The sequence below is a fragment of the Netta rufina genome (genome assembly GCF_964035555.1).
Source record: "Netta rufina genome assembly, chromosome: 2".
In the NCBI taxonomy this organism is placed as follows: Eukaryota; Metazoa; Chordata; class Aves; order Anseriformes; family Anatidae; genus Netta; species Netta rufina.
Window position 1 is genome coordinate 10992791 of NC_140124.1, and position 20953 is coordinate 11013743.

General features: G+C 41.2%; 1 protein-coding gene across 3 annotated transcripts in view; it reads right to left on the bottom strand.

The window, feature by feature from the left end:
• DIP2C (disco interacting protein 2 homolog C) overlaps positions 1-20953 on the bottom strand; it is a 311358-nt gene that overhangs the window by 138730 nt on the left and 151675 nt on the right. For 2 of the 3 annotated variants that reach the window (XM_084281850.1, XM_084281849.1), the window contains exons 2-3: positions 7774-7845; positions 5017-5184 (exon numbers count right to left, since the gene is read on the bottom strand). In XM_084281850.1, the coding sequence (XP_084137976.1) occupies positions 5017-5184; positions 7774-7845 (240 nt within the window). The remainder of the gene's footprint in view (positions 1-5016; positions 5185-7773; positions 7846-20953) is intronic. The other variant, XM_084281851.1, reaches the window with a different exon arrangement.

Sequence of the window (20953 nt, forward strand, 5' to 3'; positions counted from 1 at the left end):
CAGGAGAAAAAGCTGTAGAGTAAACCCAGCAACTCCAGGGCTGGTGGGAAGGAAGGCAAACAGAATTTGCAGTGCAGTTTTAAGAACAGTATTTACATTCAGTTCAAACTTCCCTGAGCTTCTATGCAATGGCTGCTGGCTCTGCTTTAAAAGCAAAGCCCAGGGATGAACACACCATGTATTTTGTAAATAGGTTAAATGTCACACCACGGAACTTGTTACTTAGCGTGGCGCTTCACTCTTCCCACCAGATATAAGTAATAAATTCACTGGATCCAACTGGTCCAAAGGAGATTTAAAAGGTGATGCTCCCAACCAGACAATTAGGGAGGGGGAACCACTTTTTACTACATAAACCTGGAGAAGATGGAATTTCTGATTAGATGTGTTTCATTAAAAATCTTTCCTTCACAGGTGATCTTTGACACTTATTCTTGCACTTGGTTCTAATTTCAAACAATGCACGTACTTCAAATTTATCTTCTTCTTTCCTTATTACAATCTTGATCCTGCCTTCCAGCATTTCCTCCTAAGTGTTAAGCCTTTGGTTCAAACTTAGCAGGGCTAAGAGAATCATAGAATCATACATAGAATGGGTTGGGTTGGAAGGGACCTTAAACCCACCTAGTTCCAAGCCCCCTTCCATGGGCACGGACACCTCCCACCAGCCCAGGCTGCCCCCAGCCCCATCCAGCCTGGCCTCAAACAGGGATGGGGCAGCCACAGCTTCACTGTGCAACCTCTTCCAGTGCCTCACCACCTTCACAGTAAAGAATTTCTTCCTTATATCTAACCTAAAGCTACCCCTTTCAGTTTAAAGCCGTTACTCCTTGTCCTATCACTACATTCCTGATAAAGAGCTCCTCCCCACCTTTCCTGCCGGCCCCCTTCAGGTACTGGCAGGCTGCTGTAAGGTCTCTGTGGAGCCTTCACTTCTCCCGGCTGAACAACCCCAATTCCCTCTGTCTTTGTGGCAGAGGTGCTTCAGACCTCTTGATCATCTTCTCAGCCTCCTCTGGACTTGCTCTAAACATGTTTTAAATGTTTCTAATGTTTTCCTTTTTTTCCTCAATCTCTTAGAGATGGTGGACATCACGTTACTGCTCCAATTCACACATGATCATTTTTGTCTAGGTAGTCCCAAAGCTTCAGTGTTAGATTTGAAGATATTTTTAGGAGAATATAAAGCAAGAGACTACCTATCCACATGGCAAACACATTCACCAACGTGCCGGTCAACTTACACCGCCAGCAGTTTAGCATCCTTCTTTCAGCTTGCAACAACAGGACTTGCAGCAGACCTGCCCATTCAGACAGTGCAGTGAATTCCAGCAGTTTTGCATTTTGACAGCTGCATCAAGCTCTTCACATGTTTCCACTTGCTCCTTCTCTTCCAGCATACACAAGCTTTGTTTCAAGGACTGCAATGGTGCATTTCTTTTCTACCTACCATTGCTCGCCCCTGACTGAACCATCTTCTCTTACCCATTTGTCAGATTTTCAGACAATCATCTTGATATCTGGTCCTTATGTTTCACAGATGCTCCCCATGCACACCAACAGATATTTCATTGAAATTCTTCAAATTATTGTAGAAAGATTCTGACTCTGATCTGTACTAAAAATATCCTCCCTCCAAAAATCCATCATGCTGAGTGCTGAAACCATCACCAACATCCACAGCTGATACACTGGCTGATTTCATCATCTACTCATTCCATCCCTGACACCCATTCTTTGTCTCATTAACAGACAAATTCCTTCCTTTGAAGGAAGATACCTTTTTCTCTGTGTTTGAGCAGGCTTTGATGTTATGAGGTCTTACTGCAGGATAGGAAACAGAAGTGCCATCATAAAACAAAGGCTGCTTAAAATAATAAATGGTCTCTGAGTTAGTATGGCAAAAGCAAAGCAGTAACACAACTTTCACAGATGGTAACCAAGAAGTAATTCTCAGATGCTCTTAGAACGCCCTTTTTTAACCAAACCGCAAGGCATTGACCCACTCAAACCAAAACACTTTCTAAAGCAAGACTTACTAACCTCTTATCTATATGCCATGGCTTCCCATCTGTAAAACATCTTCATATTGTTTTCAGAAACGTGGCCATGAGTTGTACAATGCTCATGCCTTGCAACGGGATCCATGTTCTTAGCCTGCATCTACGCTTTGAAATGTTCCGTCATGGTTATTCTTTGCTAGGATCTTTGTGAATTAGGAAGGCAGATGTGACAGGAATATTTCTTATTGTTAATAAAGTGAATACGTGAGGGATTTTTTTTTTCAATTCTAGAATCAAGCTTTGTTTAAACATTTCCTTGCAATCTTTGCAATCCAAATAATGTTGCAATCCAAATAATATCTGGGGAAGAGAAAATGAAATTGTAATCACCCAGTTTACTTTCAGTGCCCGAAGGGCTAGCAGCAGGAATAGTTGAAAGCAAATGGATGCACACATATGCGTGGAAAAGTATGCAAATGTATGCACACATTACAGATATACATAAATTTGTCATGTTAATAACAGAGGATACAGAAATTGGTTCCTGTAATTCTGTAGAAAATTGTTTCATAAGGTAAAGGCATCTTCTGTGGGAAGGTGTTATCTGCTCCACACTGCATGCCTTGAAATTTCCTCCCTGCACCAGTGCTGTTGGGGCTCCAGCAGCAGGAGCCCCAGTGTTGTGTCTCTAGGCCTGCAAAAGGAGCAGCAGGTGCCTTTTAAGCGCTGCATCTCACAGGTTTATTAGCCATAATAAATAGAGCACTGGTGACTGGTCTACACGGTTACGCTACAAATAGAGCTACGTTGGTGGTACCAACGATGGGGAATTACGGAAAGTAATCCAGTGTAGACACAGCACTTGATTAAGAGAGAATGAACCACCCATGTCTAAGCTGTTAGAAGCAAAGCTTAATTGATAACAACATCGTCTCTCTGTTCTGTGAATGAATAATCAAATTCCCTGGCAAAAGACTGCAAGCAAATTGGGCAAAAACACAGCTTATAGGGGATGCAGGTAATTTAGTTATTTTTCTTCTAGTGAGGGTTTCTCCTAATAGCACGCATGCAGCTGTCTACATGTTATCGTACCCAGAACTGACTGATCTAATCAAGACAATCTAAGAAAAGCCTTCTGAAATGAATGCCTGTTTAAGTGGTTATTCTTTCAGCTCTCGGCTGTCAGGGCTCCTCTGCAGAGGCAGCAAGAGAAAGGTCACAGCACAAGAGAGATCAGGAAGCATGTGCAGATATAAAGGTCCAGATTCACTATTATTTTTAGATGTCTGACAGACGGACACGCTAAGAAAAGAAAAATTACTCTGCGCACAGAACCTCTCCAGCTACAAACTGACATCCTGGAGAAAGAGCTTTGAGGAAACAAAGCTGTAATTCGGGCTCCCTAAGTTAAAGCAGGTGGGAATTTAATGGAAAAGCAAAAGGGGGCTCCCCCTATCCCTCCTCCCATTAACACTGCCAAATGCAGCATATCCGTTCCGGATTTCTGAATGTTCGACAGCCTGGCTGGAACGGTACAAATGTCCTTTGCATATGTGCAGCCTGTGCAGCATCTGGATGTGTCAGACCTATTGTGCATGCACCGCGGAGCCAACTTGCAGATGTGCAGTGGACCCAGCAAGTCCCCCATGTGTCAGGCTCCCTGCGCATTTGCTGGGTAGCATATGTGACAACACACTCCCTGGGATTTTCTTGTCCAAAATAGAAACCCTAAGAGTGCACTCCCACATCACCTGATGGAGTATCAACCACATGGCTGCACATTTTCCCCTTTTGGATTAGGATTATACTGATTCCTGAAAAGTAAGTGCTCTCCACTTCTAGCGTGATAGCATCCCAATAAGCACAACCAAAAGAACTCTGTTACACAGTTGTATGTACGTGCTTTTATGTAGGTATGTAGCCAATGCTTCTACTGCCTCCATTTAGCACTTAAATGGCTTTATATAATTAATTTGGTTAAAACTGAAATTCCAATTCAAATTTAATCATTTCCATTTTATGGAAAACTCAGGCGGAGGAAGATAACAGTGTCAGATAGAGGGAACATGACTTAGCGCAGCCCCGTGTAAGAGGAGAAACACAAGCAATGCAATCAGGTTGTGATGTAGATTTCCTCTAGAGTATAATAGCAAATTTGTTTGAAAATGAGAAGGGTATGGGTGTCTCAAAGGGATCAATTTCACAGGTTTGCCTTACCCTGACAGAACAGCAAATCCCATGGTCCTTCTAGCCAGCCTACACTGTGTCTGGGCTGCCTTGTGGGAGCATGGACAAGCACACAGCGAAGAGCCCATGTGTCCGCATGGCTGGCAAGAGAAAACCTGTTGTCTTGGGGGCCTGTGAACCCTCTGCAGCCTTCCTACAAACCCAGGGAGCAGGAACAGACCGTCTGCGTGCCACCAGCCACAGGACATCCCCAGAAGGCAAGATATGGCCTGGGTCATGCCTCGCCTGTCTGCGCTGCGGATGTGTAGCCCCAAGGAAGTTCTTCCACCGGTCTGCTCTACCAGCCTGATGCCTGCTCCTACTTGATCTGCTTCTGAAGGGCCTGGATGCAAGCTGAGTTTCAGCAATGGTCTCTACTTGAAAACAGCACGGAATTAGGGGTGCTTAGACTTTTACAGCTTCCTCCTGATCCTGATGGGCTTGGACCCCTCCAGAGCTCTGTAAAAAGGCAGTGCCAGAAAGGGAATTAGAAACACGTGCCTTCCTGTGTTTCAGCAGCGTACTGTATGAAACCTCTTCCAAAGGCTCCATGGCATGGATGCTATACATTAACATGTTCATGTTACTACAATTGGTGATTCCTTCTCCCTGTCACCCCGCTCTCAGGCAGACCTCAGTTGGTTACAACCTTCCAGACACGGCCGTCCTGCCTTGTCACGGGCAGCTCCTCATCTACCTTATTGATGCAGGTGTCTACCAGAGGCTTCCAGTTGAGGCACACTTACAGACAGGTACGGACTGGAAAAGACGCATTCATGGTGCTCACCAAAACGAAAATAAAAGAGAGGCCGGTTTCCTGCCGTGCTGGCTGCTCTCTCTCTAGCGGCCGCTTCACGGATGTCACAGACACCAATGTTGGCAGTGCGGAGCATTCTTCTGGCAGCTCCTTCACTGTGTTGCAGTCTACACCGTACTGCGGCAGCTCCATTCGCTGCTGTAACAAGTTGAAAAAAACTAATTAATTCACGTTTAGTTTTTTTACATTTGTTACAGCAACGAATGGAGCTGCTGCCCCCATGCAGTACAGCACACACGCACACGCACGCACAGACACTACAGGACACTCACGGAGCCAATGGGGTCAATGTTCCACTCTGCCAACGTTGGCGTTAGTAATGTTAGCAAAGGTGCAGCAAGAGGACTGGCTGTCCAAACAGAGGGGAACTGCCTTTGGATTTCCTTTAGTTTCTTGAGTGCAGTCACAGAATGCAAATCCCAGCCCTTCCCCGATGCCTTCGATCCCAGCAGAAGAGCTGTGCCCATTTCCATACTGTTTGAAAATCTCTCTAAAACTTCTCTTCCTCTTTAATAGCAAGATCTAAGACCAAAGCTTCTAAGTTCTTGCAGTTCCCCAGTAAAAACAGATTACAACAAAGAATCAAATGACTAATTTGGTCATCTGCGTGATTGCTCAGATATTAACAGAGGCTTATAAAAGGCAGCATCTGTGTGGCTATCCTAATTCTTCTTGGAAAGGATTCATCTCCCCCTTCCTGGTGAGCAGGGACCTCAAGCCATTCAGGTGAGGAAGGTCTTAGAAGGAAAATACCAAATTGCACTGTTTCAGGTTTTGTCCAAGAGGTAACACAACAAAACAAACAAAAACTACAAAGACAGCAAAGACCAAGCACAAATAATATCCGTTTCTGGAAGAAAATACTTAAATACAGTTGAAGCTAATGTCTTTGGCCATCAGCTAAATGATTGAGCTTGATGGATGTGCAAGAAAACAGCAGACAATATTTCAAAATTCCTTTCCTCTCCATCCTATCATAATCTTCCTTCACTCATCGATGTCTCATATTCCCAGTGCAGGATTTCCTGGGAACTGGTAAACACTCACCTTATTTCTTCCCATCTTTAAAATAGCACTAGATCAGCTACATCCTTAGTCATGACCTCTTCAAATTATTGAATGGATCCCACTATTGGACTGATTTATGTAGCGCTCTCTGCTTGCCTTTACACTGGAAAGCTTTAGCATCGTACCAGAGACCTTGAAAAATAAACCTTGGAGGGTTGTCCTCCTTCTCTCTTTCATCATTACATGCATGATGAATCCTCAGCAGTTTGAGACAAGGCTACAGTTTGACCAAAAGACTATGAGCTCTCTGGACAAAGCTGTATTTTCTTCCATGAAGGAAAAAAGGTAAAACTAACTGTATAAACAAACAGTGGTACCAACCACACCACTGCATGGAGGATTACAAGGAGGTAACACTCTCCTAATAACACAGTTTATCTAAGTGTGTATCATGAGAACATACTGTGAAGACTACCGTATGTCTGAGAGTTTGGTCAGACTAACGAGTAACCAGAAATCTAATAATTACATCTCTGGGATTGTAGCTTTGTTGATTGTATTTGTTTCTTTCTGTTATGGCTCACAATGGTTATGAAACTTCACAGTCACCCTCAAATCAGACATTGCTACTTCAGAAAAAAAAAAAAAAAAAAAAGATGTGTCTGTAATACCCATCTCTTTTGTGGAATTTCCATCAGTGGAGAAGACCAAGTGAAATCCAAAGGCACCAAAATACCATTCTGCTATGGAGCTAGCTAATATGTATGTACCTGAAGAAGAGAACACAAGGCAGTACCTCTACACACAGATAGTTTAAATAGAAAACTATCAACACCATAAAGGACGAATTTTGATAAAGAAAGAGTGAACTAGTTCCCAGGCTTACAATAAAACCACGGCTCAAACACTGCCAAGTGCAAGTGGAGCCTCCATAAGGACAGTGAGTCTGCACAAGAGTGCGTGGCACACACCAGTGGGACCAACACAAAACAGAGGCCTACAGTTACACATAAAACCAAATACTCAGCTTCATGACTCTGTGCCTCTAAAGCATGAACTCTGAAGAGTTCTTTTCTTGTTTCTGATATAAACATATTGGAAATAATTTCAATGAAGCAATAAATTATTTGACATTCAATTTAGTCTGAAGATTTTCCTACACTTTTTGGGCAAGTGCATGCAACCCATCCCTGAATACAGAGACCAACTGTCTATGAAGGATCCGTTGCTTATTCACAATAAGACAAACTGAAGTGCAGGGATGTTGTTGGTCTCTCTAGTGTCTTCAAAACATAGATCTGGGTAGGAAACCCAGAAATGGAGGAAGGCACAAAGCTAAAAGGTCCTCTTCTTCCACTCTTACGTATACATCTCTTTAGAAAGCTTTACATGGCCTAGGTCTTAATGAGGTAGGACACCACATTTTCTTCTGTAGTTTTGCACTACTTCTAATAAATAATGCCTCTCTAATGAGCCTGACCTGATGTTATTTTCCAGACATGACTGCCAAACCCACAGCAACGTATGTAAAAAATGTACACACACATCAAAGCAGACATATATGTATGTAAATATACATTAAATGGATGGAATAAGCTTTTTCTGCATAACAATGGCTTTGTTTCTGTCACATAAATTTCTTCAGAGATGCAGATTTTTAGTGTGGCAACTATCAGTATGCTTGACATCTTCATATATCGCAAGCACAGATAAACATACCAGGAGGTTGTGGCAGGTAGGCCCCAATTAATTTTGATCTCTTCTTTTCATATCCCTTCTGTGTGATGTCACCTGCCAAGAAAAGAACAGGAAAATCAATAAGACGTGGATAAAGTCAGAGTCTAGTTTCTTCATGGCTGCACCAACAGCTTAGCCACCACTGCACTGTTCGTCTGTCTTGACAATTATAACACACAAATGAAAGCACAGTATGATCGTTCTGCCCAGAAAAAAACTCATTTATGCCAGAACCCTTCTGACAAGTAAATACTCAGCCTTGATTTATTCCAGCACTGGAGTCCAGCAGCAGAGTTTTAAAACCATTTTGACATGCTGTCACACAAACTTTGAAAAGCTACAATGACCTTCATTAGGTTAATAAACAATGGATTATATGGAGTGCGTGGGCCCATGGTGGCTGGCAAAACACATTGCTGATTAGCATTTTCTGTCATTAATGGGATTTTCCTAATCAAGCATGTAAGGCACACAAGATTTGAAACTGCTGCTCTATCATTTCTGCAGTATAAATGTTTAGCCCACTTCTAAGAAGCAATGAGAGCAACAGAAACATAACAAAACGAATCTACCACAGATCCACTAGAAAATGGTAGCATAAAGACTTTTGTCTGACTTGCCAACAGAACCTCTAAGGAACCTTGAAGGCAAATGTTTGAGTTTCTTACTTTCTATTAATATGACCCTTCACTGTGTTTGCAGTATCTTCAGGTAACTTTTTTTAAATGTAAGGATTAAAAAATATTTTTCTGTTAAAGTTTTCCAGAAGAAAGTGCTGGATAATTAGATAAATAGAACAAAACATACATTTTTAGTCTTACTAGAGTTCAGGAAAGGCCTGATCATTGGCTACAGTCCTGGCTCTGGAGCTCAAGACCCGTAGCTAGCAGTTAAAATACATGTTCAAATGTAATTCAGATATCCAGATTCTTCTTTCCATGAGTGCACACACATATGTATAAATATTAAATTCAATACAATCTACTCTGGATGGTAAAAAAAAATTAGACGGGTTTTAAAATTATGAGATTTTAAAAATAACAATGTGTTCCCTGCCCTTTCTGTGAGTGTATCTGTTTTTGTGAAACTTAACATGCAGTTAAAGTTACAGCACCAGACTTGTACATTTGTAAAGGATTTAGAGCTTAGGAGGAGAGAAACCATGAAAAGAAGTGGAGCTTTGGCAGTAATGTCCAGGCAGACACAGCACTGTGTGGTTGCTCAGGCTCTCCCATCCCAATGTTCAACCCTCCCCTAAGGAGACCATTGCTACGAGGACTGCATACTCCTTCCCATCCCAGCCACGCTGTTAAATGGATGCTAAATTAGCAAATGTATAGAGAAAGCTTTCTGTGGGTTGGCCTGAAGCTGCTAACTAAATCTAAACACCTTCAAACGGTAGCAGTTGTTCCTTGATGAAAGATCCCTTCTGGGGGATGGTTCCAATGCGCAAGAAGGAGGCAAGACTCTCCCAGCCTCTCCGCCGGTGTCCTGAGCCAACCTCTCACCCCTCATCAACAAACAGCGCTTAAAATAACACCAACCCTGTTCGCTACCATATCTCAAACTGCTCTGCAATACAAGTCAGCTAAAATATCTGCGCTTTTAAATGAGGAAAGTGAGAGTGAAGCACCTCAGATGATAACTGTCCCATATTTACCCAAAGAAGAAGTGGTAGACTTGGCAAGAGGACCTATGTTTTTAAAGTTCAAACCCACTGTCTCTTTAAGCACAATTTTTCCCTTCTTGAACATTTCTGGCATATGTTCTAACCAGTGAAACAAGCTCCCCCTCCATTACAATCTCCAGCTTCTCACAAAACAGACAGTAACTATAGATACCACTTCATTAAAATGTTGTCATTAAAAATGTGTTTATTTCTATCTCAAAATTATAAAATATGAACAATTTTTTCTTTTCAAGTTTTGCTAAACAAATTACCATTCATTTCCTGTGCTCATCAATACCAAATGCTTATGTATTTCAGGCACATTTTAATTTGAATAAAAACCTGTTATTATTATTTTATGATTGCTTTTAAAGGAGCAGAGATACCCTAAGGAGAATTACAGCTCCGGTTCAGTATGTACGGGTTGGCAATGCCATTTTAAACACAAAACTATTAGCAATAGGTGCTCGACTATTGCTTAGTCTTCCACACACGTGGTAGTACATACACATGCAAATCGATACCTTTCTATAATCGTGAGCATCATTGCCCTGGCAACCAAAGCTAAAAAAACTTGTGAAAGCAAAATACAAAATCAAGACAGAAGGAAGTCTACTGCATCGTATAGTCTGGGGCAGTACACAAAACCACTTTATCAAGATTGCACTTTGTATTTTTTAGGTAGACTGACTGTACACAGTAACTGATTAACCATTAAAATATTATTAATATATGTATAAAACTAATGAGCTTCACAGCTATCTTGAATTCACTGTGAAGGCTCTTCATGTATACTGAATCACCAGAAGTTAACTAAGCTTAAATTGTGGTCTTAGAAATTGTTATTCACCCAGTTTTCTATACAGAGTATTAGCACCCTTGGTCTACATCTTCCATTCCTTTGCAAATTTATGCAATAATTTTACCTCTGTCATATGAGAAGTATTGCCCTTTTTAGTTAGGCTCACCAAGCTCTGGTTTTTCAGCAGTATCATATCATGAATTCAGGCTTCGTTCTTGGAGAATTTGAACGGGATTACATGGACTAGAGTTCCTTGCCATAATAATACAAGATGTACAATATCCTTCTCTTTTTAATGAACTCTTCTTCTCTCACAAGGCCAGCGGCCCCTCAGGACTTTCCTTTATGTTTTCAAAATCTACCTCCAAAGAAAGAAATAAGGCAACAGCACCTCATCCCCAATGTCTTTACAGTCCTCCCATGAGCAGGCAGTACCTGTAGCTTGTTTTATTTACTACAGGAACAAACTCTTCAGAGGCCTGTAGCCCTCCTCGTTACACCAGCACTCTCTAGCATGCTTCTCATGGCACCTTCACCTGCACGTGCGTGGCATCTCCAAGCCATGTGGCAGTGCCCAACAGAACATCGTGGAGAGGCACACCAGTAGTATGAGCAGGAGACGAGACCGGCAGCAGGTTGAAGGGAAAAGGCCAGGTCAGGGATGGAGGGAGGATGAGAAGACTTCAGCATTAAGGAAGTGCGGGAGCTGAAGGAGCATGTGGCTGCAGGGAGCTCTGGGGATGGCTCTCCCTGGGACAAGAAAGCCCCATAAAGTCTGGAAATTTAGCAGCTGCCTTCAGCCCTCTGCTCTGCCTGCCTCCTTCCTTGGCTCTCGCCTCCCTTCAGGCCCTGGCTTTGTTCCCGAATCCCCTGCCCTGCTCTGCTTCTTCTCAGCTCCATCCAACAGCCTGTCCCTGGGCCCTCTCCCCTACTCGCTGCCTTCCTCCCAGGCTGCGTTCACCTCAGTGCACCCAAGGCCTTTGGCCTCCTGTTCACATCAGCATTTTCCAGGTTTGTCCTCAGGACATGCTGCTCTCCTCCTCCTCACCTGCACTGGTGATTTGTCAGGTTTCTGCCATAGGAGGGGCACAGACCCTGGGGCAGGAGCAGGAGAGGAGCACAAGCCTGGGAGGAGGCTGCTGGGGCAGGCCTGAGCTCCTCACCAGTAACCAGCTAGTACATTTTTTACCCAGATTTTTTTTTCCTATCCATATTTCAAAGTGACTGCCAGGGACTACTGAACAACAGGCACGCAGCACACTGACTCCCCTTCCACAGAACGAGTTCATTTGTTATTTCAAATCCTGCAGACTCTTTTCAGGCACAATGGGAAAAACGCCAGCTTTGAAAGGCACAAATGGAAGGCCGGTCGGCCCGCCAAGGAAGATTGCCTGGTTGAGCTGAATACAGGACCAAGGCTTTGTCACTCCATAATCCTATTCCCACCTCTTTATTTGTGGTTTGTGCCCCAGCACAAATTGCAGATGGCAATGCTCTCCTACGCGGGCACTCACAACAAACAAGTATTTCGTAGCTATATTTAGCAAAGTTGTGCTCTGTTGTAAGTTCACTCGACTATGCTCCCAACAGTTACTGTTTGCGTGATACCCTCCATTTTCTTGGGAAATTTACGATATTTACTCTTTCCTTTGACAGTGTTAGATTTCTGCCCTTTACAAAGATGACCAGGCACAGCTGGGGGAGGCGGGTCAGCGGATGGTAAGGACCGCACACGGTCATCACCGGCGAGGAAGGAGCTTCGGGCAGCAGGGAGACACTTAGGGTATTCCACACTGCACAAGGCGTGATGAGGAGTAAGACGTGCACATAAATATTGAAGACATTCCCATTATCCTGTCCCCCTTCCTGGCTCCTCAGTGAGACAGCTGCCCCCGTTCACATGACAAGGCCTACACTATAGACTAGTCATGGAATTACAGCATAAAATGGAAATAATAAAAAAGTGCATTTTAGATAATCAGCAAATATTGACTTTTTAGTATTTGCAGGGAGAGAGTAATAAAACATAAATACTTCTGTAAGAAAAAATATCTCTATATTAACACCCTTCTTTAAAGTTTTTAAATGTTAAAAGCTGAAAACAGCTTGAAACACTCTCAACATCAACAAATAAGATGCTATAATACTTCCGAGAAAGTGGACTGCCTGAAGTAAATAGTATAGATATATACTACTAGATATGGTATAAAAGTTTCCTTTTCAATTGAAATGTTTATTAGTTTATCTGTTGTCACTTCCTGAACACAAACATGTCCAAACTTGATGGACTGTTACCAGGATATATGAAGTAAATTTATTCAAGCAAAAGATAATTGCATTATACAGATTCTTAAAAATAAAATAAAATAAAATAAAATAAAATAAGTATATAAATATCACCTAAACCTTTCCTTTTTCCAGAAAGTTGCCAGTACTTATTATCATACTCAGTCTTTTTGGACGTAGCACAGGTGAAAAGCAAATGATAAAAACAGGAACCACAATCACCTTGTTTAGTGCAGTGAACACTCAATTTAATGTTCAGTGATCTCAAAGCCTGACTGATGCTGATGGTTTGCACTACACACGCATGTTTTGAAATGAAATTTCAGACTGAGATTTTGAATTACTTTCAGGCACTTATGAAAAATCTGCCACAGGAAATAACGCAATCAATAATGCCTCTCAAATGCACCGACTGAAACAGGTCGCTGGTGAGTGCCTTTCCTGAGCCCATGATTTTCTGCCCTCTAAAGATTCAATTTTCTGTAAGACTTGTTTATTGCTGATGACTCAAGTTCAGTGTCAGCATCTTGGCAAGAGGGATTTGAATGAAACAAAGCTCCTCATAAAGAGAACTGTGACTCATTTACTTCTCCCACTCATGATGCAGACAGTCTCCCTGTCTGGTCTCCCAAAAATATGCCCAGAGACAAAGGATTTCATTTTGGATGGTGGAAATATAGAGATATAAAAACTGCACAAATCTATTTCATGCAACTTGTACATGAACACAAAAACACGTACGTCAGAAGCTGTTTTCTTCTCCAATATCTTTTTTAAATGATGTTCAACCTCATTCACAGCTTAAAGAACTATGGGGAAAAACCATCAATCTATGGCACTGGTCAGGTAAATTAATGGCATTTGCACGTTTTCTTTGCAAGCAGTATTATAAATTGCACTCCTGCTCAAATGCCTTTAAGGGGAATACATCCTAGCTTAAAGGTTTCAGTGATAATTTCACCCACATCTAGCTGAATTCTCTCCTTCCCCAAGGATACATTTTGTTCCTGCATGTTGCAAGCAAAGCAGAAAATGGCCGAATTTCAATGACAGATAAGGAAGGGTGTCTCATGTACTTTATAGCTTATGTTTTCTGAAGTGGCTTCCAATTCAGGAAAAGATGTTTAAACAGATTACTCTATTAACAGACAAAATAAACTACATTAGCACTGCTAAAATAACACAGATACAAGGTCTTTTCAATTTCAAAAGTATTCCTGTTCAAAATAAATACTTTCTTCCCATTCTGTGGATATACAAATTAAATATCTGCCATATAATCTATCCAGTCTTAGTTTTAATTTGAATTCTACATTATTAAACAAGCAAGACAGTAGCAAATCATTGTACATAGAACACATTTTTTTTAGCATGTCCACCTTGAAACCCCAAAGATCCCTTAATCACCTTCCCCACTTACTTTCTGGTCTCAAAGTCTTCAGCACATTTTTCCAATACCCAAAACACGCCTGGATTTCAGAAAAAAGAAAAAACCACCACCACCACCACCAAAAAAAAAAAAAAAGCTCCAAAAAAGAACCCCTAAAAAAACATTTCAATCCAACGAAAACAACCCTGCTGGATTTTTTTCACTCCAACCCTCTGCTCTTCTGACAACCCGGCCGCAAGCAGAGATTGCCAGCGGCATGGCGCGCCGCCAGCGACCTGGAGGCCTCGCTGGAGACCCCGTCTCTTCGGAGGCCACGAGTGTGTGGTCCCCAGCCTCCGCCGGGCTCCCCAAGAATGGCATATTTGTGCAGCGCGACTTTTATGGCCTGGATTATTGTAAAGTAAACAGAGACCGGTCTAACAGTGAAGGTTTCCATTCTCAGTGTCAGAGTTTATTTCATTATTTAAAGCTTTAACGAACACTTTATATAATGAAAGCAATCCTTGCCATTTTTGGAATTTTATGGCTGTTGGGACCCTTCATAATGTTGTTTTCCTTCCTTTATTGCTTTATAAGGCTTATAGGGCACCCTTGAAGTGTATATCCTTTTTGCAGCTGCTGGAAGCTCATCTTTCATCTCTCCACTCGCTTTCCTGTTGCCTATGAGGCATTTGCCTGTTCTAGTTATTCTCCCTGTCTCTAACACAAACCTTGCAGAGTCAGATCTCGCTGAAGATGAAAATAAAATACAATTCGGAAAAGTACGCCGAAGGAAACATTCCTGATAAATGTTATTTAATAGACAGGCTTTATATTTCAAGTTAGAAATGTTCCCCGAAGAAAGATAATTACAGCAGTAATTCCACTTATCATTATTTAGAATTTACAGTTCAGAGAGAATCAGCCATTTCCATACCAAGTGCGTGGCACTGTGCTGCGTGCTTCACAAATCTCTGTCCTGATTCTTTCCCAGCCCTGAAAATGTCTTGGGGGAAAAAAAATACACAAGAGGAGGAGGAGAAGGAGGAATACTGAAGGAGGAACACATAATAGCTCTATGAAAAAAATGGAAAATACATTATCTGAACCAGTCTGCAAGTATACCTCCTCCTCTGTTCAGATGAATACAGCCAGGCTTTCTAAGAGGGAAAACCTGCAATATCGAAGTAAAATCTTATAATTTATTAATAACTAAATTTCTTTTTTCGCTACATCTCTAGGAAGCAGCCTGTGAAAATAACCCTCCCGCTTATGACCTTATATTTGTAACTCTTTATTTGTTTCATTACTTTGACCATTCCTATGGTTAACCAAGAAGTCCACATGGATTTATCTTTGGAAGAGAATGCAAATCTTCTAAAAATCAACAGATTTCTAAACCTGTCATCCACAAATTTGCTGCCAGTATTTTAATGCAACAAAGTATGACTGCACAGCTCTTCTGAATATGCTGGGGGAAAAAAATAATATATATATATATATATATATATATGTATGTATGTATATATTACCTGATATATTACAACTTTCTCCTTTCTGATTTGGGTTCACCATATAGCTTTTGCATTTGAGATGAGTTATGCTAACGAATAACAGAAGTATTTCAGCACAAACCAACATCATTTTATTTTATCCTACCGAGGGTTAAAGTCATTATGTTGATTTAAAAATAGGTATTTACAGCAGTTGTACTATCGTATTAGTATGCCAAAATGTCCAAATCTCTTCCCACAGTTTCTGTAATTATAGAACCTCTTCTGGGCAAAAAAAACCCTTCATGCAAATACAAATTTCCACGTACTTTGACAGCTGGACGCAAATGCAGAAATGCACAGATTTCTTAACTACCAGTGGGAAACTGAAGTAGGAATAATCCTTTTCTAACTATTAGAAGACCGCTAATGGTTGTGGAAGAAAATTGAGGAGTTGTAAGTAGTTGTGAGCAGGGACTTGAATTACCATAACGAGTGACCATAACAGCTTGAAAAATGCATCACTGGGGAGATCATCAAGCTCAAAAGTCTGGTCTACTATTTCAGCATACCATGTTTTGTTTTATGACACAACGTGATTTTGAAAAATTAAAAGAAGCTATCATTTATAAAGCAAAAACAAATGTTTCCACTTTTTTTTTTTTTTTTTTTTCTGTTGAAAAGCTCCAAAAGCGCAAGTATAATAATGTGAACTGTGTTACATGGTGTTCTAGAAAACCTCCCTAGATCTACAAGGTCCAGCTAGCAACTCACCTAATAACCCAATCCACACCCATTTTACCTCAATTCCAACCACGAGTTATGTTGTTTTGCCAGTCACCAATAACTTTTTTTTTTCAAGTTTCCAAGCAAGAGTAGACCAACTTTGATTTCTTAGAAGAAAAAAAAAAAAAAAAAAAAAGTACAGAAACACATTAATTTTCAAAGAATAAAAAAACCTGAGAGACCTCCTCAGACACTCAGTCCAACATCCTGCTATGCAAGAACAGCAGAGATCAAAGTCAGCAGCCTTGATCTGAGTGGAGAGCACTCTAGTAACAACATTAAACAGTCGCTTACATCTTCTCTTTTGGTCTCAGCAGATTTTTAACTATTCTGGGCAAAACAAAACGGCCTTATTTAGAGATTTAAGTCCCCTTCTCAGAGTGCCCTCTGAGACACAGTTATCTAAGGATTTACTTAAAGGGTGAGATGTTGGTTCAAATCTCCTCTGGAGGAGGAAGCAAGTTTAGTTTTATGTGCTTTAACATCTAGAATAATAAATAAAGGCATTTGCCTCAGTGCTATTTTGTGAGACAGGCTGGAAATAGTCCAAAGTATAGAGTAAGTCATCTAAATTTCCCCAAACCACACTTCTTTCTAAAGTATTTCTTCTTGGCTTATGTTCTTGCTAAGATGTCTGTGAGGGACCTAGATGTTATATTACTTGGGAACATGGGTTTCACCCAACAGCACAGCACTTACAATTAGATGGTGCAGGAATTAACATTCAGGTCCATGTTCTAGATCTAATCAGTATTTTCTGGACCCACATCCTACAGTCCAAAGAACCCAGGACAGTTATAAATTTGTGTTACTCTTCTAAGCTATGCAGCTTAGAAGTAATTTGGATATTACTGCTAGACAAAGAAATTTCAGAAATTTCTGAACTGTAGAGATGCAGCACATGCATATTTATGCTCACTTTTCTGGGAAATTAGTTTATAATTTTGTTCCTCAGAACTTCACTTTAGCACAGCATTAGACACCAGCAGAATTATTACTTCTGTCCCAGTGCTGGTCAGTGAGAGACTGCTGGCAGGGGAGGCTGCAGGAGGAATACATGGGGTAACATCAAAGCAACGCCTTCACTGAAGAAGCATAGTGGAGGGATGGATTGTTATTCATAAACCTCTTTCCTTGCTCTCACTTGAGGAACTGCTGACCTCCCATTTTTCTAACCTGATCCTTCAGAAGGTCTTAAAAGGTATCAGACAGGCACAGGGAAACTTCAGGGTCACTGAGCCCAGTCCCCTGTATTGCAGGAGAGCACGTCAAACCCTCTTATAAAATAATTTAGCTCCATCTGGAAATCACCCTTCAGCTGGACTCCTACTTTTTCTTCCAGTCCGTTATAGCATCTTCTTTACCTTTTTTGTATTTCACTGGAATATCACTGGAATCCTCCTCCCTCCCCAAGTATTTTTGCTTTTAGTATTTCAGCACCGATATACCTAGTTGCCTCCTTAAGCAAATTAAACTACGTTTTTCCTCCACTCTGGACAGTTATCATCTCCCTACTCACTAGGGCAAACACCTCACTTTTGCATTGTGTTTAGCATCTTCTACACTATTCAGTTGGTTTCTGGCTTAGCTAGGTTATTTAAAACCTTATTTCAATCCCTAAATGAGAGTTATTTCCTTTTTCCTTTGATCTTATCTATATGGGTAAAACTAACCTACAATTTGTTGCTTTATAAGACTAAATGTTTTTTAGAATTTTTCACTTTGGTCCAGTGTCTTCCTCACTCTATTAAGCTGAGTCTAAACTTTTTGATTTACTGCTAGGACCCTTTTTGGGTTTTGTAATTCATTCAGATAGGTCTGTAAGAATTATCTGGCTATCTATCCCATTGATTTGAGTGCAAGTAGTTTTTGCACCTCTAGTTTACAGAAAATTCAAAGCACTTGTACAAGCTGGATGATGATCTTTTGAAACTCCAAACCCCAACTATAACTCTACTTCAATTGTTTGACTATTATATTAAAATAATCAGGTAAAATGAGATCATTTTTTACAGCCATGAGTTCTTCATGACTTACCAAACGTTTATAAACAGCAGTATGTTCTGTTCATTCAATAGGTGCTATTGAAGTCTGCTGATGACCATATCAAAAAGTATCTTTTGCTACCCTAATTAAAAAAAAATTATTCACTGAACTGTTTCCAAAACTTAAAGGCTTCCATAAATGTATACCTCCTGGATTTTTTTTTCTTACTAGTCTGAGATCGCAGAATAACAGGAAGGTTGAGGTTGGAAGGGACCTCTGGATATCCAGCCTCCTGAGGGCTAGCCTTGGCAGTGAAGACTGAAGCACAGAAGGCATTCAGTATCTCTGCCTTCTCTTCATCCTCTTTTGCCAGGGCCCTTGACCCATTCAGTAGTGGGTCCCCATCTTCCTTAGTTTTCCTTTTGTTATTTGAAGAAGCCCTTCTTGTTATCCTCGACATCCCTAGCCAAATGTAATTCCAAATGGGCCTTGGCCTTCCTTGTCACATTTCTGCATATTCTGACAATGTCCCATTCATTCCAAGTGGCCTGCCCCTGCTTCCACCTCCTGTACACCCCCTGCTTATGTTTAAGTTTTGTCAGGAATTTATTGTTCATCCATGAAGGTCTCCTGTCCCCTTTGCTCATCTTCTTGCCCAGAGGGCTGCACCGTTCCTGAGCCTGGGAGGATTGATCCTTGAATCTTAATCAGCTCCCTTGGACATCCCTTCCTTTTAGGGCCCATTCCCATGAGATTCTTCAGAGAAGGCCCCTGAAGAGGCAAAAGTTATCTTTCCTGAAGTCCAGGGTAGCAATCTTATTGCCTTGCTTCCTCCTCACAGGACACCGAACTCCACAATCTCATGGTCACTGTAGTCAAGGCTGCCCCCATCCTTCACATCTCCAGCCAGCCCTTCTTTGTTTGTCAGAGCAAGGTCCAGCAGGACACCTCTCCTTGCTGGCTCCTCCACTACCTGTGTCAGAAAGTTATCCTCCATGCTTTCTAGGATTGTTCGTGCCTTGCTGTGTTGTTCCTCCAGCAGATTTCAGGGTGGCTGAAGCCCCTCAGGAGAACCAGGCCCTGTGATTGGGAGGCTACTTCCAGCTGTCTGTAAACGCCTCAGCTACTTTCTCCTCATGATCAGGTGGCCTGCAGCAAGCACCCACAACAGTGTCACCCTCATGAGTCTGCCCTTTAAACCTTATCTGTAAGCTCTCAACCCACTCATCGCCCACCCTGAGGCAGAGCTCCAGATATTCCAGGTGTCCTCACACAAAGGACAACTCCACCACTTCATCCTTCGGGCCTGTCTTTCCTAAAAAGCATGTAGCTGTTCTTGACAACATCCCAGCCATGTCTCTGTAATTGCGATGAGATCAAAGCCCTGTGAGTGCACACAGACCTCTGATTCCTCCTGTTTCTTCCCCATGCTCCATGCACGGGTGTACAGGCACTTCACAGAGGTATGTGAGAGTGAGGAAACTGAATATTCACTGCAAATAATCTGCAATTCAAAGAAAACAGATTTTTATTTCAGATCTTGACCCATATCTAGGCCTCATCACTAAGGGAGATGTATGTAGAATGAATTATAATAGAACAGAGCTATCTCCGATTATAAATATTAGAATTTACCTGTCCTGGTAATGTAGAGTAAATTATTTTTGTCTTTGGTCTTAAGAAATCAAAACAATTAATCCTTGTTTTACAACCTACAAATGCAATTTAGGCTGTAATATTAAAATACATATTGTTGATAGTTTATCGGATACAGCAGCCAGATATGTTAAAATGAAGAGCTATTTAAAGGCAGCTGCAATACCGGGGCTGCACTACGTGTTAATAAGGTACCAGATCACTTCATATTTTCTGTGTAAGAAGTTACACTTGAAAGCTGCTGCGTGAATTGAACCCAAGTAATAAAATTCCACTTTTAAAAGAAATAGCCTAAAATGTATTCGTGCCATTTTCCCACTGTGTTCCAAAAGGACCTCAAACAGCAAGATGAATTAAGCACACATCATCTGGTTACTCAACTCACTTCCAAGTGTGTTACTAAAGGAACAGAAAAGCCTAAAAGCAGCTCACTGTTCTCCTGGAATGTGGGCAAAGTGTTTATGAAGTACTGAAAATATGCATCCGTTGACTCGAGGACTTCTATTACCAAAAGGCTGACTCAGATCCTACTCTCTTAAGCCTGCAAAACAACTCGAAAGGAAAAACAGGCGCACACCTTCAATTACCTCAAGACACAATCAATGCGCCTGTTCTCTGCAGCTTTCACAATATTTGACAATTCCATTTTTTGCCTGCTGTAGCACCTCCGAAGGTTCCTAAAGGTCTGTAACATTTTGATAGACCTGATGTGACAGCTCGTACTGCTGTTAGCACACAGCAGCTGTTCTCATAGCAGGCATTACCCTCTAGTGACTGGGAAATACGGCACTTGCAGATCTGCAAGTTTCTGCTAGGTTTGATGCACACACTTCTATGCAGTTTGGAAATCAGATCGCCATACTCTTATCCTTCTTTTTAGAGACACTTTTTTTTTTAATCAATTTCCAATTTACAACTGCTCTTGATCAGGATAAAGAAATTAGCTGTGGTAAGCCAGATGTGGAAGCATTTTATTTTCTTCATGAATTCTGAGCTCATTATTAATTTCATATGTTAATGAGGTTAGTCGGTGATTTCTGCAGCCTATTACCTCAGATTTCAAAAACAGTAAAACTTACAAAAAACAATGAACGCACTACTTTTATGTCCTTATT